At 45.8% G+C, this 27427-nt stretch overlaps 1 protein-coding gene across 5 annotated transcripts in view; it reads right to left on the bottom strand.

Moving 5' to 3' along the window:
• The window catches only part of LOC137434481 (protein unc-45 homolog B), a 72625-nt gene that overhangs the window by 27823 nt on the left and 17375 nt on the right, over positions 1–27427 (bottom strand). For all 5 annotated transcript variants that reach the window (XM_068127531.2, XM_068127530.2, XM_068127533.2 and 2 more), the window contains exons 2-8: positions 25742–25909; positions 22049–22085; positions 12760–12935; positions 12555–12647; positions 12141–12308; positions 6641–6806; positions 6337–6507 (exon numbers count right to left, since the gene is read on the bottom strand). In XM_068127531.2, coding sequence (XP_067983632.2) covers positions 6337–6507; positions 6641–6806; positions 12141–12308; positions 12555–12647; positions 12760–12935; positions 22049–22085; positions 25742–25906 — 976 coding nt within the window. In that variant the 5' untranslated portion in view covers positions 25907–25909. The remainder of the gene's footprint in view (positions 1–6336; positions 6508–6640; positions 6807–12140; positions 12309–12554; positions 12648–12759; positions 12936–22048; positions 22086–25741; positions 25910–27427) is intronic.

Raw genomic sequence — 27427 nt, 5'->3', positions numbered from 1 at the left:
CGCGTGTGTCCTCCCATACTCCTCATTCTTTTGCACGTCCTTTATTTCTCCAAGTCTCCCTCTGTTTTGTCCCTCAGCCCTGCTGTTGGTGTTTCCCCCGCTTTCTACTGTTCCTTTTGTACCGTTACGTCCTGAATCATTCCATATTCCAGCTCCTCCATGAGCTTCGACATTGTGTACAAAACAAAAGAGTAAAAGGTGGAAGGAAGCCGACATGGAGCATGTGGTGGGGAGCAGGTGGGGTGAAGGGGTTAAAGAATGCCGCAATGCTTGGATATTTCATATATAGTTGAACCCCAAATGTCAGATATCAGGACAATTCAGATTCAAGAGACATAAATACAAGCACCTCAATGATTGATTAAAATATCGATATTGGATAAAAGTCCAAATGTTGAACCGCACGTTCCATTGTTCTGAATCTGCTCTGCTGTAAACATTGTATGAGAAAGAGTCGTCAGGAGGCAAATGTATAAATATCGTCTCTTCCGCTCCCAATCTGCAGGTGGTTGTCGTATCGCTTTTACCTCTAGATTAATGTAAACATTCTGAAGGATGATTAGTGATGTTACAATTATTAAAAGGCAATTACTGTACTTGAAAATAGCACATCTTGTTACCTGGCAATACAAGCAGAAACCTTCTTTCAACATTTATGGTGGATTTGGAAAATATTACCAATTGTTTCTACATTTCATCAGCATTACATGTCACGAAAGCACGCATACATACATTCCTGCCATAAACTCCAAACTTCGTCATCCTTTTCTTTCCCACCTTTCCTCTATCCTTTTTCCCAACACTCTCCACAATTGCAAATGTAATATACCAGAACGACACGAGTTAGAGCGCATCATTTTTCATTTTAACCCCTCGAATCTCCTGCCACACCCCACTTTTTCTTACAGCTCAAGCTTATATGCCCATCAACTGTCTGCGTATTCCCTTCTGCCCCACGTTGGTCAAAACCCCTAACCCCATGTCGTTTCGCTCTGAAATGAGCCTTGACTTGTATCGTTTAAAAAAAAGAAGGTAAAAACAATAGCACAGTCCATGCAAGTGTTACGGGGTCCTCCCGGTAACTACCTGGTCTTGGTGACCCCCGGACCGTGGGAGGACCACGCCAGAAAGATATATGATCTATACGCTTTCGTAATGCAATCAATATGAAAGACACAAACAATTCAGGTCAATAAGCCACCCCACACCAAGGATCCGGATTAATTAATAATATATTCTCAATCAATCAACAACAATCAACAATCAATCACAATATTACTAAGATGGCCATCTCATATATGTCCCCCCTTTCCCCACTCACGACCCCTCAATGGTCACTGTCCCTCACAATGTCTCTGGGCCCCTCCAGACCAAGGTGAAGGTCGACTTCTCCGCACACGGGCGGTTGAACGAACCCTTGGCTGACGTGCTCCAAACGTGCACGTCGCGTACCGGGAACAGCTGCTGCAGCGCACACCTCCTTGCAAAGCAAAGCGGGCAAAGCAAAGCGCGGCTCGCAAAGCGCGCGAGGCCCAAGGTGCGACCCGTACGCGTCCTTGTAGAGGTTGAGGCGAACGGTGCCGGATGCTTGGTTCCGTGCACGAACCCACGGCAACTTGACGCGTAACCGGTAATTACCCCACGCAGGTAACTCCTCTCGCCAGACGGGCTTTCAAACGCAGCGTTCCCCACGCTGCTCAATATCGACACCGCTCGCGTTGGAGCTGGGCGAGGAAGAAGAAGATCGCCGCTTCTCCAGGACCTCGTGTCTTGTTTTTCTTCTTCCGGTTCACTATCCCGTTTCCGGTCTCCTGTTATCCGGAGCCTCTCTAACCATTTAACCACAACAACCTTTAATAGAATAAACATTAATAAGCAATGACATGAATAGTAATTCACCTAAATCCGGGATCCGTAACACTCCCCCCCTTCAAGAAAGAAAGTTTGAACCCCGCGAAAACTTTCTGGGCCGGCCAACTTTGATAAACAAACCCGATACCCCAAATCATCAGTTCCCCCCGGGCACAATTATCGCATGTCAAAAATAAAGCAACAAACTTTCACCAAAACCCCCCAGAGATTCCAAGGTAATTCCCTCTAGACCAAGCGTCAACAACTTCTAGTTGCTCTTGGATGGAGGCCCAGCTGAGTACTCACTACATGGACGCCTTAAGGGATGTGGGGTTCACGGTTAGTCCGGGGAGGAAAGTTCATTACATGGACGCCTTTAAGAACGTGGAGTTCACGGTTAGTCCGTGCAGGAACGTTCCCTACCGGGACGCCTTTTAAGAACGTGGCGTTCACGGTTAGCCCGTGTAGGAGCCCAGGCTCGGCGGCTCCGCCGTATATAGAGTGCTTCAACTTCTCCGGACTCCTAACAGTTACGGTGGGACCCCTTGTCCCAGCAGTCACCTGACTGGCGGTCTCCTTCTCGGCCAGTCCTCTGCCAATCATTCTTTCGGGAGATGCCGTAACTCTGGGAGCCTCCATAGTAATATCGGCTGCTGCCCACACCAAAACTACCGCCAAGTGGTCCTCTTCTGTAGACCTCTCGACGCCTACGAAATGCCTTCCCTACTGTTATGGTCCGACCCTCCAAATCCTTACCATTCCAATTCTTCTCTGCCTCCCTGGCGTCTTTTGTGCTTGCAAACGTGACAAAGCCGAACCCTCTTGACCGTTGCGTTTCCCTGTCTTTTACCACCCGCACTTCCACCAGCGGCCCATATCTGTTGAAGACAGAGGTCAGAACTTCTTCCTCTGTGTTGAAGTTCAGTCCCCCTACAAATAACTTGGCACTTTTGTCACCATCCCGAGCTGGGGTGGTGTTATTTCCCCTGCGGTGCTCTTTACCCACCCTCGGGTTACCATAAATTTGCCCCCCGGCCAAATCATTCCCGATAATCACAGATACTCCCTCTACAGGAAGCGTGGCTTGTAAACCGACGGTGACCGGTCCTGACACCAAATCGGATTCCAAATGGATAACATGAAGTGGGGCACTAACACAGCCACCGATCCCTTGTAACCGAACCCTATCACCAGTTGCGGTACTCTTTGACAATGGCAAAATGCCTTCAAGCATTAAGGATTGATGGGCTCCTGTGTCCCTCAATACCCTAACAGGTCTTGGGTTAGTCAAGTCTCCCTCGAGGGAGACCAACCCCTCATAAATAAATGGTTGGTAACTCTTCTGTGGGCAATTTCTTACGCTTGCCATCGCATTCTGAGTTGTAATAGTCGGACTCCGCTCTGGGTTTTCCCTTTTCATGAGGTAACAACTGGACATCAAGTGTCCAGGTTTCTTGCAAAAAGCGCAAGTAGGTCCGGAGGAGAAACTCGTGGTCTGCCTCGGGCCCCCCGAAAAATAAGTTTGTCCTGGGCCCGTCGCCCTCTGATTTCGAACAGTTCGGGTATCAGCGTTGTCCCCATAATCATCTCGAGGCCGCCGCCATGTATTGTCGTTCTCCGCACCTGCTGTTCCACAACTCCCCTGCGGAAATCTAGGCGAGGAGTTAGGTTCGTGGACCCCTATCCGGTGTGTTAAGGCATAATCATCTGCCATGGTGGCTGCGTCCCACAACTTCGGTACTTTCTTTTCCTGCAGGTACACTTTGATGTCCTCGTGGACACACTGTTGAAATTCCTCCACCAGGATCAAGTCACGCAATGCTTCGAAGTCGTTCCCGACTCCTTTTGACTCACACCACCGATCAAACATGTTCTCTTTCACTCTGGCAAACTCCACATGGGTCTCACTCTCCCTCTTCCTGACATTCCTGAATTTTTGCCGGTAAGCTTCAGGAACCAACTCATAGGCTTTGAGGATGTGCTTCTTCAATACCTCATAATCTGCACATTGGTCCATTGGTAGCGCCGAATAAATCTCTTGAGCTTTACCCACCAGCACACTTTGCACAAGTATGGTCCAGGCCTCCTCCGGCCAGTTTAACTGTCGAGCCACTTTCTCAAAGTGTGGAAAAAATTGAGTGACGTCCTTTTCACTGAAAGGTGGAACCAGCCTCACATGTCTGCCCACATTCCAGGTGTTCTGGCTAGGTGTCGGCCCAGTCAGCAAGGGTGGTACCTCTCCCCGTTCTCTCATTAACTCCAGCTCCTTGAATTTAATTTCTTGCTGAAGCGCCAGATCACGTTCCTTCAACTCCCTTTCGGCTTTTCTCTCCTCTGCTTCGAGTTCCCTGGCAGCTCTCCTCTCCTCTGCTTTTCTCCCTTCGAATCTTTCCTGGAGTTCTCGTTCCACTCTCCTTTCCTCTGCTTGTTTCTCTTCTCTCCTCTCTTCTGCTTTCCTTTCTTCTCCTACTCTTTCCTTTTCTGCTTTCCTTTCTTCTTCTGCTAACCTTTCCTGGAGTTCTCGTTCCACTCTCCTTTCCTCTGCTTGTTTCTCTTCTCTCCTCTCTTCTGCTTTCCTTTCCGCTTCTGCTCTTTCCTTTTCTGCTTTCCTTTCCTCTGTTTTCATCCTTTCTAACCTTTCCTGGAGTTCTCGTTCCACTCTCCTTTCCTCTGCTTGTTTCTCTTCTCTCCTCTCTTCTGCTTTCCTTTCCTCTTCTGCTCTTTCCTTTTCTGCTTTCCTTTCTTCTTCTTTGATCCGTTCCTGGAGTTCTCGTTCCACTCTCCTTTCCTCTGCTTGTTTCTCTTCTCTCCTCTCTTCTGCTTTCCTTTCCTCTTCTGCTCTTTCCTTTTCTGCTTTCCTTTCTTCTTCTTTTAACCTTTCCTGGAGTTCTCGTTCCACTCTCCTTTCCTCTGCTTGTTTCTCTTCTCTCCTCTCTTCTGCTTTCCTTTCCTCTTCTTTGATCCGTTCCTGGCTCCGTAATTGCAACTCCAGTTTCCGGAGCTCAACGTCTTCTGGTTCTTCGGGTAGCCACTGCCAGGCTAACTCGTCCCATGTTCCTAATCCCACCATACATTGTATCACCGTGGTCTGCAACTCTGCCTTCCTCAAATTAGTTTGAACCTCCAAGTTAAAATGTTTGGCCAATTTCAAGAGGTCCGCTTTTAGTAACGCTCGGAACTGTGCCTCACTAGGTGTTACCGCAAAGTTCTGTGCAACAAACGCCATGGTGACTATCGTTAACACCTGTTAACCTTCACCCAAGACTTTACCACAATTTCTCCAAAATTTACCAATTAATAATTAATTAATTAATTTTAATTAATAAAAATTATTATTTTATTATGTTATACAATTTTAGATCCCGGAATTCAATTGGACGAGCCCCCAATTCTGTTACGTGGTCCTCCCGGTAACTACCTGGTCTTGGTGACCCCCGGACCGTGGGAGGACCCCGCCAGAAAGATATATGATCTATACGCTTTTGTAATGCAATCAATATGAAAGACACAAACAATTCAGGTCAATAAGCCACCCCACACCAAGGATCCGGATTAATTAATAATATATTCTCAATCAATCAACAACAATCAACAATCAATCACAATATTACTAAGATGGCCATCTCATATATGTCCCCCCTTTCCCCACTCACGACCCCTCAATGGTCACTGTCCCTCACAATGTCTCTGGGCCCCTCCAGACCAAGGTGAAGGTCGACTTCTCCGCACACGGGCGGTTGAACAAACCCCTGGCTGACGTGCTCCAAACGTGCACGTCGCGTACCGGGAACAGCTGCTGCAGCGCACACCTCCTTGCAAAGCAAAGCGGGCAAAGCAAAGCGCGGCTCGCAAAGCGCGCGAGGCCCAAGGTGCGACCCGTACGCGTCCTTTTAGAGGTTGAGGCGAACGGTGCCGGATGCTTGGTTCCGTGCACGAACCCACGGCAACTTGACGCGTAACCGGTAATTACCCCGCGCAGGTAACTCCTCTCGCCAGACGGGCTTTCAAACGCAGCGTTCCCCACGCTGCTCAATATCGACACCGCTCGCGTCGGAGCTGGGCGAGGAAGAAGAAGATCGCCGCTTCTCCAGGACCTCGTGTCTTGTTTTTCTTCTTCCGGTTCACTATCCCGTTTCCGGTCTCCTGTTATCCGGAGCCTCTCTAACCATTTAACCACAACAACCTTTAATAGATTAAACATTAATAAGCAATGACATGAATAGTAATTCACCTAAATCCGGGATCCGTAACACAAGCTTCTCAGAGTCCAATGGAGTTGAAGAAAAGTATAAAACTTTGACTCTTATTCATCACATATTCACCACGTTTACCTTACCTGTTGCTTGCAAGAACACAGGTATAACCTGAACAACTATACAGGTGGATATGTACGCGCAACGGATGCGTACGGTACGGATGCGCAACAAATAAATAAGAGGGTTGCACACGTGGTAAATGAGCTGCAGATTGAACCCAAGGTCTCACCAAGATCAATAAGCTTCAGTGTGGCCGAGTTATTGGGATTCGCAAAAGATTTGCGTGGAACGTTCCGGGTCAGCAGGTGGAGAGCACCATCTCGTGCTGGTCCAGACACCTCACCATTCACAAGCATATTCAAAAGACTATCTACCAGCTCCTGTAGAACCTGAGAGCTATCTGCCAAAAAAAGAAAACAGAAAGCAAACCTTTAGAAACCAAAAGGTACTGCTCCAATATTCATGCTTGTACATACCTCATGTATATATGCATTATGCCGAGTACCAAACGAAAAGAAGCCACACGTGTGTACCTGGTACGAGGGCAGCTCCACTGTCTTTGTTTTCAGGCTGTTGACCAGTTAGGGAATCCCAGGCAACTTGCAGGATGTTGCTGCCAGCCAGTGCCAGCTGCTCATCTGCCTTGCTGAGCATCTGGCAGAGTGTGTCCAAACCTACCATGTGCAGCACTGCAGACGCCTGTAACCATCACACAGTAAGGCAGAGTCATGGCAAGGCCAAACACCAACTCATTCCAATAGGAACAAGAAGAAAAACAAATAAAATGCCATCGCCCCCGTGATTTTAGTAATTTTGCTGTACGCAGTTAAAGGCCATCAGTCGACCATCTTTGGTCAGATTACAAAACAAAATCGGTCCATGCATGTTCAAGAAATGGTTGAGAACATGCTTAAGTAACAAAATGGCCACCAGTCGGCCTTCTTGGATCTGATCTCGAAAATAAATGATGTGCATATGTAAGCCATCATTCATTATCTGTTGATATTCTCGTTGATATTCTCGTTGTTGTCGTAAAAGGCGACAAAAAGGGTTGGCGGCAGGAAGGGCATCCGGCCGTAAAACATTGCTTCAAAAAGGGGACCAAAAAACAACAACCACGGTCCCCGAAAAAGGCCAACCCCCGCTTTGCAGGGAAAAATGGCCTCTAAATGTGGTTATTTTTTTTATTTTTTTATTCTCGTTATAACTGTATTTATTTTATGGTGTGTGTTCGTATATTGTGTCCCGAGGAAGATTTTCGGTGCAAATCTTTCGTACCTGTGTACAAAATCGTGTTAATTAGTGGCATGTCTTGAGGCCTTGTACAGTGGACAACCTTGAGGCTTTGTTTTTCTCTCAGCGGTCCGTCGTTTGTGCTCCAATAACTTTCGTTCTCTGCTTTTCCCAGTCTTTTCACCCCATAGCCTACTTCCTTGTGTAAATCTCAACTCAAAAAAAAAAAAAAAAAAAAAAAAAAAAACATTTCCTTCTCTGTTCTTATTCTTTGTTCTCATTCGTTTATTCGTTCTTATTCGTTCGTTCGTTCTTCGACCACGTGTTTCTCCCCCATTTCCCCAGATAGTTTTCACTGTTATTAACCTTACAATGTTTACACTTTCCCCTCAAGTTCTGTATTCCGTCGTATATTATAACACCTTTTTCTTCTTCTTCTTTAAAAGGCTGCTTTCGACTTGCTCACCAAATCTATTCATCCCAAAAAAAAATTCCATCTCTTATAGTGCCTTTTTTCTACATTCCCTAAACTCTCCTGCACTCCATCCTCCATCCAGCGTCCTTAAATGTATTTTTGACTCGAAGGTCACAAGAAACTCATTTTGCAATAAATGTTCGTTTCCCATTAATCGTACACTTTCTAAAATCCAATCTCACCCCTCCCCTCCAAATCTTCCCCATCACCCATCCCTTTCAAATCTTACCCCTTTCCCCTCCCCTCCAAATCCTCCCCATCACCCATCGCTTTCAAATCTCCCCCCTTGCCCCCTCCCTCCTAAACTACCCCCTCACCCTTCCCCTCCAAGACTCCCCCTCACCCCTCCCCTCCTAGACTCCTCCCTCACCCCTTCCCTCCAAATCTCCCCCATATCCCATCCCTTTCAAATCCCTCCCCTTGTCCCTTCCCTCCAAAGCTCCCCCCTCACCCCTCCCCTTCAAATCTCCCCACCCTCATTTCTTCTCAATTTCCCCCCTCTCACTCCCCCTCCTCAAAGCGTCCTCCCCGCTTCTTCCCCCTTCCAACTCTCACCTCCATCTCCCCCAACCTTCTGCCTCGCTCTTCCCCCTCCTCAAATAACACCTCATTGTGCCTCACCCAATCAACATCAAACCTTTTGTCCGCCCCATCCTTCCCTTTCTCCGAGCTATTCTGAAATCTCCGACACACCTTCTACAGCTCTCCCTACCTCTTCCACATCTTACCCTACCCCTCCTCCCCCCTGTTCTGTATCGGATGCTCCCCCTTCCTCTTCATTAACGGTATGGACCTCAAACATCCGGGGCCTTCATTCAAACTTAACTGATCTCTCCATACAGGTTGCTTCTGTCAAACCAGACGTGATCTGCTTAACAAAAACTTTCCTCCTTCATGATGTCTCTGATTCCTTAGTATCTCTCCCGGGTTACTCCCTCCTCCGGTATGATAGACCTGAGCCTCGTCCTGGAGGTGGGGTTGCTATCTTTATCAAAAACTCTCTTCCTCACTCGCCCTGCACTGCACTCTCTCCACCTCACCCCCAGGAATACCTCTGGCTACGGCTTCCCCTTCGCTCCCACCTCTTGTTCATATGTGTGTTGTACAGTCCACCAAACAGTGATGACTCCATCTACATCTCGCTGTCTGATAATATGGACCAACTTCTATCTACTCATCCCAACTCTCTCTTCCTCATATGTGGTGATTTCAATTGTCACCATGCCAGTTGGCTGGGTGTGGGTACCTCTCTCACCAGCCATGGCTCCTCAGCAAAGGACTTCTGCAACTCACTGGGACTGACACAATCTGTCAATTTCCCGACCCGGATCTCAGTCAAAGGAGCATCTTCTCTTCTGGACTTGGTTATGACTAACTTCCCTGAAAATGTCTGCTGCTCTTCTTCTGCTCCAATCGGATCATCTGATCATGTGCTTGTTAAAGTGGACATCTCTCTGACCATTCATTCTCAGGGAGCCTGCTCAGCGTCGACGAGTCTGGCATTTCACTCAGGCCAACTGGCACGGTCTTCAAGCAGCCATCAATCATCTGGACTGGTCTCCCATCTCTACCACCTCTGACATCAACTCATCCTGGGAATTCTTCCAAAGTAAATTGCTCTCTCTCATGCACAGATTTATCCCATCTCGTCTTCAGTTGTCATACCCTTCCTCCCGTCCATGGTACACGGAATCTTGTGGTGAGGCTGTTGCCCAGAAACAACTTGCCTTCGTCTCCTGGAAAGCAAATCCAACGGAAGGAAATCTCATTTCCTTTCACAAAGCCCGAAACAAGTGTGTGTCCACCCTCAGGATAGCCAGGAAACAATATCTCTCCGTTCTCAAGACCGAACTCTCTTATCTGTCTTCCTCTTCCAAATCCTGGTGGCGTCTGGTCAAATCTGTTTCTGGTGTTTGTTCCCCCTCCATCCCCTCCCTTACCTCAAACGACTACACAGCTGACTCCGCACGTGAAAAAGCTGAATGCCTCATCTCTGCGTTTGCCTCTAAATCTTGTGTCCCAAACCCATCTCTCTCTGTACCCACCATACCCAGTCGTACCCAGCTGCTCCTGGACTCCGTGTCCTTTCCTCCTGACAAGGTGGAAAGGTTTCTGTCAACCCTCGACTCTGATTCTGCAACTGGACCCGACGGCATCAGCCCACGGGTCCTAAAATCCTGTTATTCCGCTCTTTCACTCCCTCTCTGTTCTCTTCACCCTCTCTTTTGCTCAAGGTCAACTGCCATCTGCTTGGAAATCAGCCAACATCACCGCTTTGCACAAAAAAGGTGCAAAAACAGATCCTAGCAACTACAGACCAATCAGCCTTCTCCCAATTATCAGCAAAGTCATGGAATGCATCATTGCTTCGGATATGAAATCTTTCCTCTTCTCCAATGGCTTGATCTCTGATCATCAATTTGGTTTCAGACCAGCTCACTCTACTCTGGACATGCTGCTTCTGCTGTCTCAACAATGAATGGAGGTCCTCAATGCCAAACAGGAAATTAGAGCTGTCTCCCTCGACGTATCACGTGCCTTCGATGCGGTCTGGCACCCTGCTCTGCTCACCAAACTCTCCTCCTTTGGTATCCATGGAAATCTCCACGCATGGCTGGCGGACTTCCTCTCTAGTCGTAGTCAACGTGTGGCCCTGAATGGGTTTCTCTCATCTCCTCTTCCTGTTCAGGCTGGAGTTCCCCAAGGCAGTGTTCTGGGCCCTGTGCTTTTTCTGGTCTTCATCAATGATCTCTCTGACTCTCTTGAAAATCCTCTCTATCTCTTTGCTGATGACTCCACTCTCTGCCGCTCCATTCCTCATCCCTCAGATCGGCAGTCTGAAGCCTCCTCACTCTCTGCAGACCTGGACAAAATCACAGACTGGGCAAACAAGTGGAAAATGTCTTTCAATCCTGACAAATCTCACACTCTTACGATGTCTCTCCGAAAAGACCGACTGGACAACCCTCCCATCTACTTTCTGAATAATTCTCTCCAAGAAGTTCTGTCACTCAAGCTTTTGGGTCTCACTATCTGCCATGATCTTTCCTGGGAAAACCACATTTCCAAGCTGGCCTCCAAAGCCAGTCGCCGACTGGGCATCCTCCGTCGTGCGAAGTCCTTCCTTGGCACACCTGAGCTCCTCACCACATACAAGGCTTTCATCCGCAGCTCAATGGAGTACTGCTCTCCCCTCTGGGCTGGTGCTCCTGCCTCACACCTAGCTCGTCTTCACGCTGTTGAAACCAAAGCGTTCAGAATCATTGGAATCTCCCGCGATGATGCTATCTCCGAGGGCCTTTCACTTAATCACCGCAGGCAGGTTGGTAGTCTTTCCGTCTTCTACCGACTCCTCTCCGGCCTTGCTCCCCCAGCTCTCTCTGGGCTCTGTCCCCCAAATATTCCTGCAGGTCGCACAAGATCTGCCTGCAACCCTCTTATGGTTAAACTGCCAAAATCAAGACTCTCTGCTCACCTTCACTCCTTCATTCCTCTTTTCTCCCGCCTCTGGAACAAACTCCCTCACTCTCTTCAATCCCACTCCTCCCTCCAGGTCTTTAAAACGGCTGTTCACCACCATCTCTTATCTTCCCCAATCCAAAACCTTGATCTTTTCTACCCCCGCTAATTTCACCCCAAATCCACTTTTTTGAGGTGACTTTTGACTTCTTTCCTGGAAGTCCTTGGTGTCCTTGCGTTTTGTACCTATCCTGCCTCCTCCCAGGCCCTCTCCCTCCAAAAACATCTCCCGATGTCCCTGCTCTCAAATGTTGTGTTTGTGTGCTTCCTCCCCTTCTCTCCCCATCTTGTCGACCGCTCCCCTTTTTATATACTTTGTTTGCTTGTTTGTTTGATTTGTTTGTTTGATAAATGTTAGCTCTTTCACGAGCCTCGACTCTGTATACAAAAAAAAAAAAAAAAAAAAAATTTGTGTGCAAAGTTTGAACAAGATCGGTAAATGCACATCCAATAAATTGTTGAGGACGTGTTCACCATCAGGTTATTACAACTAAAATGGTCGCCAGTTGGCCATCTCTGATCATATCATGAAACAAAATGATGTGCATATGTATACCATCATGTGTTGTCTTTGTGCCAAGTATGATCAAAATCGGTCCATTCATCTCCGAGATATGGTTGCGGATGGGCGGACAGACGAGACACAATCCATAAGCCCCCGTTTTGGACCAAGTCCAACGGGCCTAATAACCAAGAGTGCACATCATATGCTACATGGCATCGTAGCAGCTCTGGAGAAGAGAAGTGTAAAAAATTGTGGGGAGGGGAGAGGGAGGCCGACGGGTGAGGGGGACTTGTGGATCTACCCGTGCACGGTGGGCAGTGCAGAGCAACGAAAGCGTGCGGAGTGCAGCCAGCACAAGCTGAGGATCATCAGAGACGGCGAGATGCATCAGGAGCTGAACACCATCGCATTGGAAGATCCTTTCGGCACCTGCCTCATCTCGAGACAACACCAGCAAGTTTTGTGCAGCCTGCGGCAAACAAAATGTGCAGACTTAACACCACCTATCTGACATGGCTCGTCGCTTCCTCCACCTTATTTCTGAATAACAGTTCGGAATAAGCAATCAGAATCGTGTCCAGCAAAATCATGCCGCTGCAGCAAGCAAAGTAACGGCGAATTGAAACACGTGTTCAAGTCTTAATCAAAGGACAGAGACACATCAGAAATGAAATTTTCTCAAGTCATCCCTCTCACCATCAATGACCCAGTTTACCTTTTCCTTCTTTTCTTTATCTCTTAAGGAATTGTCAAGTAGGATGTCAAACATCTGTTGAACTTTGGCATCAGTGGTGCCTTGGAGACGCATCTGTTGAATGAGATGAATAAGAAGAAGACCAAATATAATATGAAACTACAGCTTGCAGATCATTTATACAGAATTTTGTAGAAGTAATAAAAAATCAGCAGTAACTTTGAACCTTCTCTTGGATCTGGGTGCTGAGTTTATGCAGTGTTTCCAGGGCGGCACGGTTTTTGGGCTCGATAGTCGTGCAGCGTTGTGCATCACAAAATGCCTGGTCAAGTTGACCAAGCCTCTCCAGGCCTTGACATCGACGGAACAGTGCCTTTACGTCTGCCTCATCCTGCTCCAGGGCTGCACACACAATCCATTACCCATTATAATACAAAATGTCTGAATGGGGAAAGTTTTTTTGTTTAATATATATTGTTGTATTAGTCCAGCGGATAGGTGCTAAAAAATGAACAAATTGTGCACTTTATGATTAAAGCATGAAACTTGGTACACTAATACTAGACATTATGGGGATCATTTTAAAGATTGGAGGCATTCTGTATCTGTCCTGTGTCCACCGTAGCGGCCATTTTCCAAAATGGCTGCCATCGAGGAGATTTTGCCGATAAGTGAATGACAAAAATACCTCTATTAACATAAAATATATATGTTCATGCTATATATATAGTAACTTACTCAAAGACAATAATTATAAATATGCCCTAAGAATATATATTTAATGGATATATGGACCAATATAGGTATTTTGATGGTCAAAATATTAAAGAAAATGAACAAATTCCTTAATATCACTTTTTTTTTTTTTAAAGATAAGGATCATATTATATTATTAGTTATAAGTTTAGAAGTAGAAATTGTTAGTAGTCATTATTAGATATAAGTTGTTATATTTGTTATTAATCATTATATGTTATAAGTAAACCATGTTTTAAATAATTAAGTAGATTAATTAAGGTGTTTTTTTTGCAGATCAGATCCAGAATTCTTGCAATATTTAAGAAATATAATTTTCTATAATTTATTGAATTGGTGTGGTTGTGTTTCTAATAATCATTGCTTCTGTCTGTTTCAGATTGTTGTGAGTGTTAATCTAATCTACTGCTCATCATCATGAAGAAAGTCTTCAAACTTTCAAGTTCAAGCTAGCAGTGATATCACCATGTCTGTGAATGAGGACGATACACCGATGGACTGGAATAAGTGTCTCATCTGCCAGGAAAGCACCAGTGAGAAACTCACGTGCCCAGCAGACTTTGCAGAAAGGTTCCAAGGAGCTGGGTATACGTCTATTGTTCAAACTTTATCAGCATTCAACGAACTCGGTTGCTTGCCACCAAAGCTTAAGTTGACTCGAATGGACGATGGTAATGGACTGGAGAAAACTTTTTCAAATAGGAAAGCAAAATTTCATAAAACATGCAGACTTAAATTCAACCAAAATGAACTCAAACGTGCAGCTAAGCGGAAGATATGTGTAACGGACAAGAGTTCCTCTTCTGGTGAAAAGGAAAAATTCAAACGTCAAAAGGTCTCCAGGACTGGTGATGCTGTTAGCCATTGTTTCATCTGTGAGAAACCCGCATCTGATGCCCTACCTCTCCATAGAGCCTCACCGTTTGGCCTTGACACTCGAGTGCGACAGTGTGCAATTAATCTACAAGATGAGCGTCTGTTGGCAAAGCTCAGTGAAGGAGACTTAATCGCTACAGAGGCTGAGTACCATAGCCAATGCTTAGTGTCATTGTATAACAGAGATCGAGATCGACCAACAACATCACATGACGAATGCAACACAAATATTGCTCATAACACTGCATTTGCTGAACTTATTTCAGACATGCAAACTGCTCTTGAGGATGACAACATTGCCCCTGTTTTCAAACTATCTGTATTGAAAAAACTATATACTGATAGAGTTAACCAGCTGGGAGAGGGCTCCTCTGTCGTTCACTCTACACGATTCAAAAATAAAGTTCTAAGCTACTTTCCTGAGTTAGAAGCGCACAATGAAGGTCGCGATGTGCTTCTTGTCGCCAATGCAAATATTGGTAAATCGCTAAGAAGTTCGTGCCAGCTCGACGGTGACAGTGAAGCAGTGTTCATCTCTCGTGCTGCAAACATTGTTCGTAGAGACATGTTAAGAATGAAATGCTTACCATTCAGTGGTTCATTCAAAGAGGATTGTCAAGAAAATTCTGTGCCTCACTCACTGCTGATGCTGGTCACAATGATCATGTATGGGACAGATATCCAAAACCAAGAAAACTACTTGTCACAGCCAGCTTTGTCTGTATCACAATTGATGACATATAACAGCTGTGTGCGTCGACGACAACAACCATCATTGGAAACAAGACATACTGAACAGTGTGAGACACCACTTCCACTATTTCTCGGATCATTGATCCACTCAAGGACAAGATCTCGCGATCTAGTTGATACACTTTATAGGCTTGGATTGTCAGTTTCATACGACCGTGTGCTAGGCATGTCTGCAGATCTAGGAAACTCTGCCATTAGCCACTTTGAAAGTATTGGAACAGTGTGCCCACCTGCACTCCAAATTGGAGTATTCACAACATCAGCAGTCGACAACATTGACCATGACCCGACAGCAACAAGTGCGCATGGATCTTTCCATGGAACGGGCATCTCCTTGTTTCAGCACCCTGACACTGAAAATTGTGGGACTGAGCAAATGCGCATACCTTTCACAAAATCTGGCAAGAAGGTCATGAACTATGTACGGAGGCAATTCACAGGCTCTGTTTGCCATGTTGATGTGGTATTTGATGTATACAGAGAAGATAGTCTGAAGGCCGCCACAAGAAAGAAGAGAGGGAAGGGCATACGGATAAGAGTGGAAGGAAACAAGAAGCTGCCTGGAAACTGGTCACAATTCCTATGGGAAGATGGTAACAAGACAGAACTTTTTAATCTCCTGAGTCAACGAGTGACAAATGAAACATTTCCTGGTATAGTGGTCATGACTCACAGAGAAGAGCTGCGTTGTTCAGAGACAATTGACTCAGACTGGTTGTCCCCTTCTACACAGGAGGAAGGAGACACAAGAATGCTGCTGCATGCAGCAGATGGGGCCAGGCAAGGTTGCAAGAACATCTTGCTTAGAACTGTTGACACAGATGTAGTTGTACTAGCCATCAGTCTTGCTCACAAGCTTGACAGTGCACAGCTAACTGTAGCATTTGGAATGGGAAAATCGTTCCGTTACCAAGACGCAACTCACATGGCACAGACGCTGGGAAATGATAAGTGCAATGCAATACTTGCTTTTCATGCACTGACAGGGTGTGACACCACATCCAGTTTCACCGGCATAGGAAAAAGAACAGCCTGGTCATCATGGAATGCGTTTGTTGATGTCACGCCAGACTTGTGCAGACTTGCACAGACTCCAACAACAGCTAGCATAACCCAGCTTCTCCCAAACATCGAGAGGTACATTGTGCTTATGTACGACCGTGGAAGCTCTGATGATAATGTGAACATGGCCAGGAAGACTCTGTTCACACAGAAAGGCAGGAGCATTGAAAACATACCTCCGACTCAAGATGTTCTCTATCAGCATCTACTTCGAGTTGGTTATCAGGCTGGCCATGTATGGGGTCAGGCCCTGTTAAAAGCACCTCACCTGCCCAGCCCAGCAGAGTTTGGATGGATGCGAAAGAACAATTTGGCCGAATGGGAAGTGATGTGGAGGAACCTGCCCCCTGCTGGTGCAGCATGCCGTGCTGTTATTAAGTGCGGCTGTATTAAAGGCTGCAGAGGAAGATGTAAATGTGCGGAAGAAAATCTACCCTGTGCATTACTCTGCAAGTGCGGTGGTTGTGAGCGAGAAGGGTGACAAGAGAACGGTTGACATTGAAACATGAGTGTTCTTGGACGTTATTGTTCTATCTCATGCACACCAAAAAACTTTTGTACTACTACAGTGTAATTTTCTGAAGTGTTTTCCTAAATGAAAGGAAAATAACACTTTGTACAAATAAACTAGTTTATCGAAACCAGTTTGTGTTACTTTATTCCTGGAATTTTGCATTTTTCCCCTCCAAATGCCCTTAAAGTGACACATAGAGGTCCCCAAAACAATCAAAAATGAATATTTATGTTATCATATATAATCCTTGGTGATACTTTAGTGTGCAGATGATATTAAAATAACAATTTGATATTTTCTGATGTAATATAAATTTATTCTAGCTAAATAATGATTCTGACTAGCGGCCATTTTTAAAATGGCCGCCACGGGTGACACAGGACAGATCCAGAATGCCTCCAATCTTTAAAATGTTCCCCATAATGTCTAGTATTAGTGTACCAAGTTTCATGCTTTAATCATAAAATGCACGATTATTCACCTATCCGCTGGACTATATTGTTAATTATCACATAAAATTAAATATTCATGAGCATGGACAATTTTATGCTGTTTAATGAACCATTATACTTAAAGTGAAATTTGCCTCCTGGAAACGTGTACAACATTGTATATTATATTATATATTAAAGCTTGCAGTGTTTGTGTGAGAAATCTCTCAGGATATCCCGGAGACTCAATAGCTCAGTGGGCTGTCACTGCGTAAGTGATGAGGTTCCTGGGTTGGAGTCCCGGGTTGAGTCAGAATTTTTTCACACTAGCCCCATGCAAGAATTTACTTCCTGTTTCATATATATATATATATATATATATATATATATATATATATATATATATATATATATATATATATATACTGTATCTCCGTCGCATAGTGACATTATATCAGTCACTATGCGACCTTCATATCATCAGTGGAGAACCGCAAGCAAGGTGTCCCATACAGCTGCTGCTGCACCTTGCTGGGAGCGATAAGCACCGCCTGCCACACGGTAACGTTATCTCTGGTATCCACTCATCATATGGAGTCGACCTGGTTGCGGTTGGGAGTTACTAATAATGGTATCTGTAATCTGGTTCTCCAACCTAATGAGCGGACAACATGACGTCATCGCCATGCATGTCCGTATATATATATATATATATGGCAAGGATGGCCCGTTCATCCTTCCCTGTTATGCTGATTGGCTGTGGGAAGCTAGGTGCACTGTGATTGGCTCCTGTTAATCAGGACGCCCATCCAAACTCAAACTGTAACTGACAAGGATTGTGATTGGCTCCCGTTCATCCTTCCCTGTTATGCTGATTGGCTGTGTGAAGCTAGGTGCACTGGGATTGGCTCCTGGCAAGATTATCGTATAGATTTATTAAAAGTTGATGTTCGAAATCTGATTCAATATTTTTACGATCGGAACTCATGGCCTAAATAAATAATTCGAAATCTCGAGTGAAATTAGAAGTCACAGGCGTTCTGATGCACACAGTTTGTGTAGGCTTCAGGCTTCAAGCTTTCCGGTCTACAGGATAATTCCTTTATGGCCCAGTGGAATTGCAATAAATCTAAGCTACATACACACTATGTGTTGTATTACACACATAAGTGATAGCAATGTTTTGGCTTCGTTAAATAACCCGAATTGTTTATTTTGGGTTCACGAGTTATCAAGTGACCACTATAATCGTCATGTGTGTGCGTCTGTCTGTGTGTGTGTCTGTGTGTGTGTCTGTCCGCAGCATAACTACCCGATAATATCATCCGATCTTGATGAAACTTGGGTGGGAGGTTGATATCATGATCTAGTTGTGTCCTGCCTAGAGTGGGCGTATTGCGCCCATTGTGGGTGGAGCCACGCCCGAAAAAGATGTCTTTTTAGGGGGTAATCAAGTTCAAGCTACATCTTCTCCGAGGGAGTTGGTGGAATCTGACAAGGGTTTCGATATTTGGTTAGGCCAATGTCATGTGTCTAGCCTCACGGAGCTCGATTTTTCATTTTCGCCCCAAGTTCAAGCTACATCTTCTCCGAGGGAGTTGGTGGAATCTGACAAGGGTTTCGATATTTGGTTAGGCCAATGTCATGTGTCTAGCCTCACGGAGCTCGATTTTTCATTTTCGCCCCAAGTTCAAGGTCACAAGGTCACGAAATTTAGAAAAGTCGATTTTTGATGGTTTTATTACATTGTTCGCTTCCTGATAGGGTGAAATGTCGTACATGATCTTATATTATCACATACATCATGAAATACAAGTTTTCCAACAAATTTTAGAATCATCGACCTTTTACCTTTGAAGGTCACAAAGTTCAAAGTTTAAAAGTGGTCGGAATCTAACCGAATTTTCGGTATTGTGTAGCTAACTAACCTCATAACTGATTATACATTATTTTCTATCTCATTTCAAGGTCAGTAACCTTCGTTTTGACATTTCCGGGCCTGGCCTGTCCGGGCCTGTTTTGGTTATAGTCCGTCCTTTGTCATTGAATATCACTCGCTTGTGAACCATAGTCGTCTCCTGGGTTTTTTTTTTGTAATGTTCATCATAACACGATAATCAAAAACGCTTGTTTGCGGTTTTGAACTCCAACCTTTGCCCTGTACCTTCACCTGATAATTATCTAACGTTGGAAAGGTAATCATCGATTTACTTGGTTGAAAAGACCATTGCCATGGTTACACATTCCGTTTGAACACACGTGAAGATGAGTGAGGAAGAGAGGGGAGACAGGGGAGGGAGAAGGGAGACAGGGGAGCAAGAGGGGAGACAGAGGAGGGAGAGGGGAGACAGGGGAGGGAGCGGGGAGACAGGGGAGGGAGAGGGGAGACAGGGGAGGTAGAGGGGAGACAGGGGAGGAAGAGGGGAGACAGGGGAGGGAGAGGGGAGACAGGGGAGGGAGAGGGGAGACAGGGGAGGGAGAGGGGAGACAGGGGAGGGAGAGGGGCAACAGGGGAGGGAGAGGGGAGACAGGGGAGGGAGAGGGGAGACAGGGGAGGGAGAGGGGAGACAGGGGAGGGAGGGGGGAGACAGGGGAGGGGGAGGGGAGACAGGGGAGGGAGAGGGGAGACAGGGGAGGTAGAGGGGAAACAGGAACGGGTGTGGGGAGACAGGGAAGGGTGTGGGGAGACAGGGGAGGGGAGGGGAGACAGGGGAGGGAGAGGGGAGACAGGGGAGGGAGAGGGGAGACAGGGGAGGGAGAGGGGAGAAAGGGGAGGGAGAGGGGAAACAGGGGAGGGAGAGGGGAGACAGGTGAGGGAGAGGGGAGACAGGGGAGGGAGAGGGGATTGGGGGAGAGACGGGAGTGGGGAGAGACGGGAGTGGGGAGAGACGGGAGTGGGGAGAGACGGGAGGAGTGGGGAGAGACGCGAGTGGGGAGAGACGCGAGTGGGGAGAGACGCGAGTGGGGAGAGACGCGAGTGGGGAGAGACGCGAGTGGGGAGAGACGCGAGTGGGGAGAGACGCGAGTGGGGAGAGACGCGAGTGGGGAGAGACGCGAGTGGGGAGAGACGCGAGTGGGGAGAGACGCGAGTGGGGAGAGACGCGAGTGGGGAGAGACGCGAGTGGGGAGAGACGCGAGTGGGGAGAGACGCGAGTGGGGAGAGACGCGAGTGGGGAGAGACGCGAGTGGGGAGAGACGCGAGTGGGGAGAGACGGGATTGGGGGAGAGACGCGAGTGGGGAGAGACGGTATTGGGGAGAGACGGGATTGGGGAGAGACAGGAGTGTGGGAGAGATGGGAGTGGGGGAGAGATGGGAGAGACGGGAGGGATTAGGGGGTGGGAAGGGGAATATTTACCGTCAATTGGGACAGGTACTCTGCTAGTATATATATGTATATATACATATATATTGTTGCGGTTCTGTGTTTTTACAAATAAAGGTTAATTTTCCCCTCATAGTTAGTCACACTACAACATGTAGCCTCGTTTAAGCTCAGTTATTTCTTAGTAAGTGTAAGCGTAGACCTTTCCTATGTTTAGTTTGGGTTGAGTAAAATAATGAGAGTTAGGTCTCCTTCCAATGCTTATGCCGCCTCGATGCTTTGGTTTTTGGCGCAAATTACCACGAGGCCGGCCTGACAAGTCGATCCAGGCCGAAGGAAGGTGGGACAGAAGGAGTGGGGAGTGACCGGTAAGCATGAGCCGCCAATCAGGGCTCGAGGGGAGTGGCTTAGCACTGCGGCAAAAGGCGTGGTTTGGAACATTCAAGGCAGGCCAGGGCGTGGCAATATAACCCTGTGCTCGAAGCCCCCACCTCAGTTAAGAGTTCTGAGAGTGCGCGGTGTTGAATCAAGTTATGAGCCGGGGTCCTCTGTTGCATTGAGTTACAAGTTGAGTTCGCGGTTGAGCTTGAGCCAGATCCTCCGTCGAGTTACGAGAGTGAAAGCGCGCAGTTGTAGAAATCGCGCTGTGAAGGACCGCCGTGCCGGGCGAGAGACGCGCATATTTTCCTGCATGCCTTTGTTCGAGATACGCGCTGCGAGGATTCCTCCCGCCTGCCTGTCTGCCTTCGTCGGGGGACGTGCTGTGACCGGCAGAGGGCCACGCCGGGTGAGCTGTTCCTGAACGACCAAAGCTGGCGCGTTCAGCGCATGAACAATCCTTCCTTCATCCCCTGTGAGTGTGAATGGGCCCATTGTCTGGGCAGATAAGTTAAGACTGACTAAGCTCTGCCCTGTGTCTCTGTTCTTCTACCGATCATTGAAAATAATAATTAAACGTGTTATTTCTTCGATTCGACAGTTTCGTCCCTTTCCATTATTGACTGAGCATGGTACGAATTATATCGCTCTAATCGGGTTCCAATAACAAGGTAATAGCATGGACCACGTGGTGCGCCATCCGCTCGGGTGCACTCAAATTACGCGTGGTTCGTGCGAGACTTGATCCCCGCTTCCGCGGCGGCGTGGGTCCTTAGGTGCGTGCGAACACTGTCCCGAAACCCTGTGCTGCGTCTGACCGGAAGTGGCGACTCAAGTCTCGCGGTTGCGACGACCCAAGGAGAACAAGGGGCTTAATCTCCCCTTGGTAAGGGAACGGGGTCGCGCAAAACCGTAACAATATATATATACGTATATATATATATACAGACACAAATATATACATACACACAAACATACCTAGCAACGACAGAGGCCGGCAGGATAGCCTAGAGTTATGCACATTCGCCTTAAAGTTGTAAAGCCTGGGTACGAATCTCGTCCCAGCTATGGACTGTCATTCTGGTGTTCCGCAGGGAGGGTGAGGAATCAATGTGTGTGCTGTCCCTCAAATGGATGTTAAGATGGGCATCTCGTCTCATATGCCAGCATTAGTTATTGGATGTTAAAGATCCCACAATATCCGTCCTGAAGAGTAGCTGAACTATTGCTGGCACCTGGGCCAAATACCAAATTCCAGGCCTGACAGAGTGCTGCTAAGGCAAAGGAAAACCACCCAGCATAACCCATACCAAGAAGCTGATTCGGCAGCACCAATGCTTTGTAACGAATTGTGGTAGAACAATATCATCATTCTCCTCATCATGATCTACTGTCATGTAATATAGAGTGAATGTTACATACCTTTTGTGGCATCAGCTACCGCTTGCTCATATTTTTCCTATAGAGTAAATAGAAAAAAACAAAACAAAAACAAACAACAAACATTACTCCAGATCTTTTTTTTTTTTTAAACATCCAACCCACAACAAGCAAAATCCTCCGTTTATTCAATGATTATAATCCACATCTTTTCTTGCTCCTCATTCCAATGCACATATTATTTTTTAATCTTTCTCTGCTATTGACAATACACCTAACCACTGATGAAGTCAAATTACAACATGTCGAATGATGAGCCCCAGTTACGTCTCGGTTCCAAGTTCAGAATGCCACAGTCTGAAATTCCCTGTATAGTAGTGTTCATCTTGTTTATCCCATGTACCAGCCCTCTCTCTTCCACAGATTTCCCTGCTCTCCACTGTTGTTGCATTTCCCTCTCTCTCCCCCTCTTGTCCACCGCTCCCTTTATTATATGTTTTGTGGTCATGGCCAAAAATATTGGCACAATTGCACTTTTTTCAAATAATGCACCATTTCTTCCGGAAAATTGTTGAAATAAAAAATCATTTGATATCCACAAATGTATTTCTTTAGTTTGCAGTGGAACAAAACAAAAAAAGCTGAAAAAATTACAAAATCTTAGCTTATTCCACACAGAAATCCTAAAATGGCCCCAACAATATTATTGGCACCTTTTAGAAGTTGTGAGAAATAATTTGATTTCAAGCAGGTGATTCTCCTTTACTTTGGAATTTAACACCTGTGGTGAGTTGCAGGTGCCTGTGATATAAAAATCACTCATTAAACCAGTTTGAATACAGAAAAGGAGTCATTCTGCTGTTTTGTGTCACTGTGTGTACCACAATGAGCATGGAGAAAAGAAAGAAAACCAGAGAATTGTCTGAGGAGGTCAGACACAAGATTGTAGCCAAGCATGGACAATCTCAAGGCTACAAGTCCATCTCCAGAGATCTTGATGTTCCTGTGTCCACTGTAAGTAATGTTATCAGGAAGTTCCTGATAGAGAGAGGACAAACATAAATGCAAATTTCGCATGTGGAAAAAGTAAGTACACCCCTACTTTTATCACGACTTCAAATACCTAAAATTAGAATCAGGCGCACCAACTCAGGTGCAAATGATTAGAACATCGTTAGAGAGGATCTTGGAGGAACCTGTCTTATTTAAACCTCAGACATTTAGTTTGGTTTGCTCTTTGTTGTTGAAGTGTGCGGCGTCACCATTCCCAGATCAAAAGAGCTCTCTGAGGCCTTCAGAAAGAAGGTTATAGATGCCTAAGAGTGTGGGAAGGGATTTAAAAAGATCTCCTAAAAATTTGAAATCAATCATTCGACTGTCCGGAAGATCATCTATAAGTGGAGAAGATTCCAAGCAACTGCCAACTTGTTCAGGCCAGGCCGCCCCAGCAAGTTCAGCCCGAGAGCAGACCGCAAGATGCTGAAAGAAGTCTATAAGAACCCCAGAATGTCATCACGGGACCTACAGGTAGCTCTTGCCACTGTTGATGTCAAAGTGCACGAGTCTGCCATTAGAAAGAGGCTGCACAAATTTGATCTACATGGGAGGTGTGCCAGGAGGAAACCTTTGCTGTCCAGAAAGAACATCAGGGCAAGACTAAAGTTTGCCAATGAACACCGATGCAAAGACCAGCACTTCTGGAACAATGAGCTCTGGACAGATGAGTCAAAGGTAGAGCTATTTGGCCACAGTACCAGAAGACATGTTTGGCGAAAACCAAAGACAGCATTTGACCACAAGAACCTGATACCAACTGTAAAGCATGGTGGTGGAAATATTATGGTTTGGGGCAGCTTTGCTGCGTCAGGGCCTGGGCAGCTCACCATCATAGAATCCACTATGAATTCTTCATTGTACCAGAGGGTGCTTGAGGATAATGTGAGGCCATCTGTCGGAGAGTTGAAGCTCAACCGAAGGTGGACCTTGCAACATGACAATGACCCTAAACATACCAGTAAATCCACCAAGGAATGGCCGAAAAGAAAGAAATGGAGGGTTCTGGAATGGCCAAGTCAAAGCCCAGATCTAAATCCCATTGAGATGTTGTGGGGGGATTTGAAACGAGCTGTGCATGCAAGAAACCCCTCAAACATCGCACAGCTGAAAGAATTCTGCATGGAGGAGTGGGCAAAAATTTCTCCCAGTCGATGTCAGAGACTGGTAGACAGTTATAAGAAACTCCTACTTGAGGTTGTTTCTGCCAAAGGGGGCAATACCACCTATTAGAGCCAAGGGTGTACTTACTTTTTCCACATGTGAAATTTGCATTTATGTTTATTTAAATTATACAATGGACTACAAAATGTAAATCTTTCATGATATTTGTTATATTATATCAGCTTTATCTCTCAATATTGTTGAAATGAAGATCAAATAGCTGTATGTTGAAATATGTTGAAAAAGTCAAAACTTTACATGGGGTGTACTTACTTTTTCACGTGACTGTATATACTAGCTGAATGCACCTGGCATTGCCCGGGTTCTTTTTGAATTAATTTAATCTTCTGTACATAGGTCTGACGCGAGCCCAGTATCAGTTAGTGCTCAACGATTCCTTGTTCTTTCTTCTGTCGGCCCCGTGAGAGAGAATTTTGAAAGCACGTGATTCAATCAGTCAGATATTCCTATTAAGTGAATAAATTGTACTTCAAGAGAATTTTGAAAGAAGAAGAAGATTTATTGCGAAATGGGCCCAGCCCAGCCGAGGCGGCCTCGCCACCTCGCCTATAACCTTCCCAGGACCCGTCCCGACATTTTTTGTTGCAGAGGTTTCCTCCTATCTTTCACCGTTCAGGAGATTAGCGCATGCAGACAAACAAACAACAACTTTCTTTTATATATATCGATAGAAGATAGAAGATAGATAGATACAACAACACCTTTCGAGGCCATTTTTCCCCACAGAGCAGGGGCTTTGGGGAAGATAGATAGATAGAAGATAGAAGATATATGGTCATATCTCGCAATGGTGAAGAATCACTTAAAAATTGAAAAAAATTCTTGGATCCGGATCAATACCTGGATCTTCACCAAAATCTAATATTTTTGTACTCGTCACACACCTGACCTGTCCACTAAGTTTTGTCTGAATCGTCCACAACCTTTTGAGATACTGTGCAGTGTATCGTTTTTGGCCTTATTTCTCAATGATGTGGCCTTACCTCTAATCTGCGGCGCTTCTTGGAAGTGGCTCGTAAATACCAGTTGACCTTCAACGAAGCCAAGTGGTTACTCTGTGAGAACTATAGATATTTTGGGCTACACGGTGCTCGGTGGGGAGATACGGCCCAATTCGGCGCAGCTTCAGCCCCTACTCGACCTCGTCCCCTCCCGTCTGAGCGTGTTCTGAGCATTTCATCGATAGAATCTTTGAAAACCCACCATAAATAAGACCACATCTGTGACAATGCCAGAGAGAAATGTCTGGTTTCTGACGTCATAACATGAGCAGGTAACCTCACCCAACCTCTTAACCTCATCTTAGGAAATAACTGTAACCCTCATAGGAACCAAAACATCAGGTTTGGCAAAGACTATTTTCACAGGAACAAATTCTAAGCAAAGTGAGCGAAACAAGAAAAAGGATAATTCGGCGAAGAAGAAGAAAAGGTAGTTCTCGAAGAACATGAGACTCGTGATGTCTAAACACCGTTAAAAGGTGAAACCTTCACAAACCAGTTTGAGATAGCAGGCAGCACGGTTCCTGTGCAGTACAGCCAGTTCCTTCTGCTCCGTGCTTTGCTTGATGGCCTTGCTGTAGCATACTTTGGCCTTCTCATATTCTCCACATTTAAATTGGGTATTTCCTTCCTCTTTCAGATGTAAAACTTCACACTCCATGTTCTGTGGCATAGAGCAAAATTGAAATATCAATCACCGAATAAGCATTATATTACAGTGCGTCGTAAAACTTTTTTTTTTCCTTTATCCTGACCTTGAGCTCTTAATGGAGTAAGGGAACATAAAGCATATGCAGACCAAGGAGGGTATGTAATTAATGTGCTTTTACAGCAGTTGACATTGTACAAAACTGGGCATTAAGAGGCAAAGGAGAAATCAACAGTACAGTGCAAGTAATTTGTACCCAGGGTTAAAGAATCAGGCTGTAATGAGAACTTTATCTCAAAATATAAAACAAAAGAATCTGATAGGTAGGTGCAAAGGTAGTGAACAGACTTTCGACCCTTTAGTCTGGGTTCCATTCCCAACCCGACTTTAAACGATCAGATTGGCGTTTCACAGGTAGTGGGATAACATGAGATCGCATCACAATGTGCGCCGTCTCTTGGATGAACATTAAGCTGGGTGTCCCGTCTGACTAGCGTTAGTTGGTGGATCTTAAATATACCACTATCTTTCTCAGAGTAATCGAGTTATCATCGGCATCCCAAACAAATTACAAATTCCTGCACCAAACTGGAGGTAGCAGCTTAGTACAGGAATTTCCAATTTGTTTGTCTGGTCTACATGGATAATTCTTGATACCAGGTTACGCTTGCTGTCTCAGGGTGTAGTTGTGTTTGGGCAGCAGTTTCTGCACTATTTTAAAAAAAATTCACCTGCCCAGGTGTTCGCACGTGTGGGAACTGATGATTGCTTTATTAAACATTTCTTATTAGACTGCTGACAGGCTGAGAATGTGTATCTCATGCTCTGTGATTTTCTATTGCATTTGCTTTTCTGACCACAAGCTGGTCCATGTTTCTCTTCCCGCTTATCTAACAATGAAAGGAACTCTGTGGTTTACTCCCCTTTTTTTTTTTTTTTTTTTGTATACAAGATCGAGGCTCGTGAAAGAGCTAACATTAATCACACAAAAAGACAAACCGACACACAAAACACAAAAAACAAGGGGAGCGGCAGACAAGATGGGGAGAGAGGAGGAAGGACACAAAAGAGAGGGGAAGAGGGGGAAGGACACAAACACAACATTTGAGAGCAGGGACATCGGGAGGACTTAGGGGGAGGTGGGAGAGGATTAAAACATATGAACACTGCAAGGACTCTGGGGTGAATTACCGGGGGTAGAAAAGATCAAGGTTTTCGATGGGGGAGGATAAGAGATGGTGGTGAACAGCTGTTTTAAAGACCTGGAGGGAGGAGTGGGATTGAAGGGAGTGGGGGAGTTTGTTCCAGAGGCGGGAGAAAAGGGGAATGAAAGAGTGAAGGTGAGCAGAGAGCCTAGACTTTGGCAGTTTAACCATAAGAGGGTTGCAGGCAGATCTTGTGCGACCTGAAGGAATATTGGGGGGACAGAGCACAGAGAGAGCTGGGGGAGCAAGGCCGGAGAGGAGTCGGTAGAAGACAGAAAGACCACCAACCTGCCTGCGGTGAGTGAGTGAAAGGCCCTCGGCGTTGACT

The sequence above is a fragment of the Myxine glutinosa genome, chromosome 10, assembly GCF_964187855.1.
Source record: "Myxine glutinosa chromosome 10, kmMyxGlut1.1, whole genome shotgun sequence".
NCBI classification, from domain to species: Eukaryota; Metazoa; Chordata; class Myxini; order Myxiniformes; family Myxinidae; genus Myxine; species Myxine glutinosa.
Note: the sequence above shows the minus strand (reverse complement) of the source record. Positions and strands in the feature narration are given on the sequence as shown.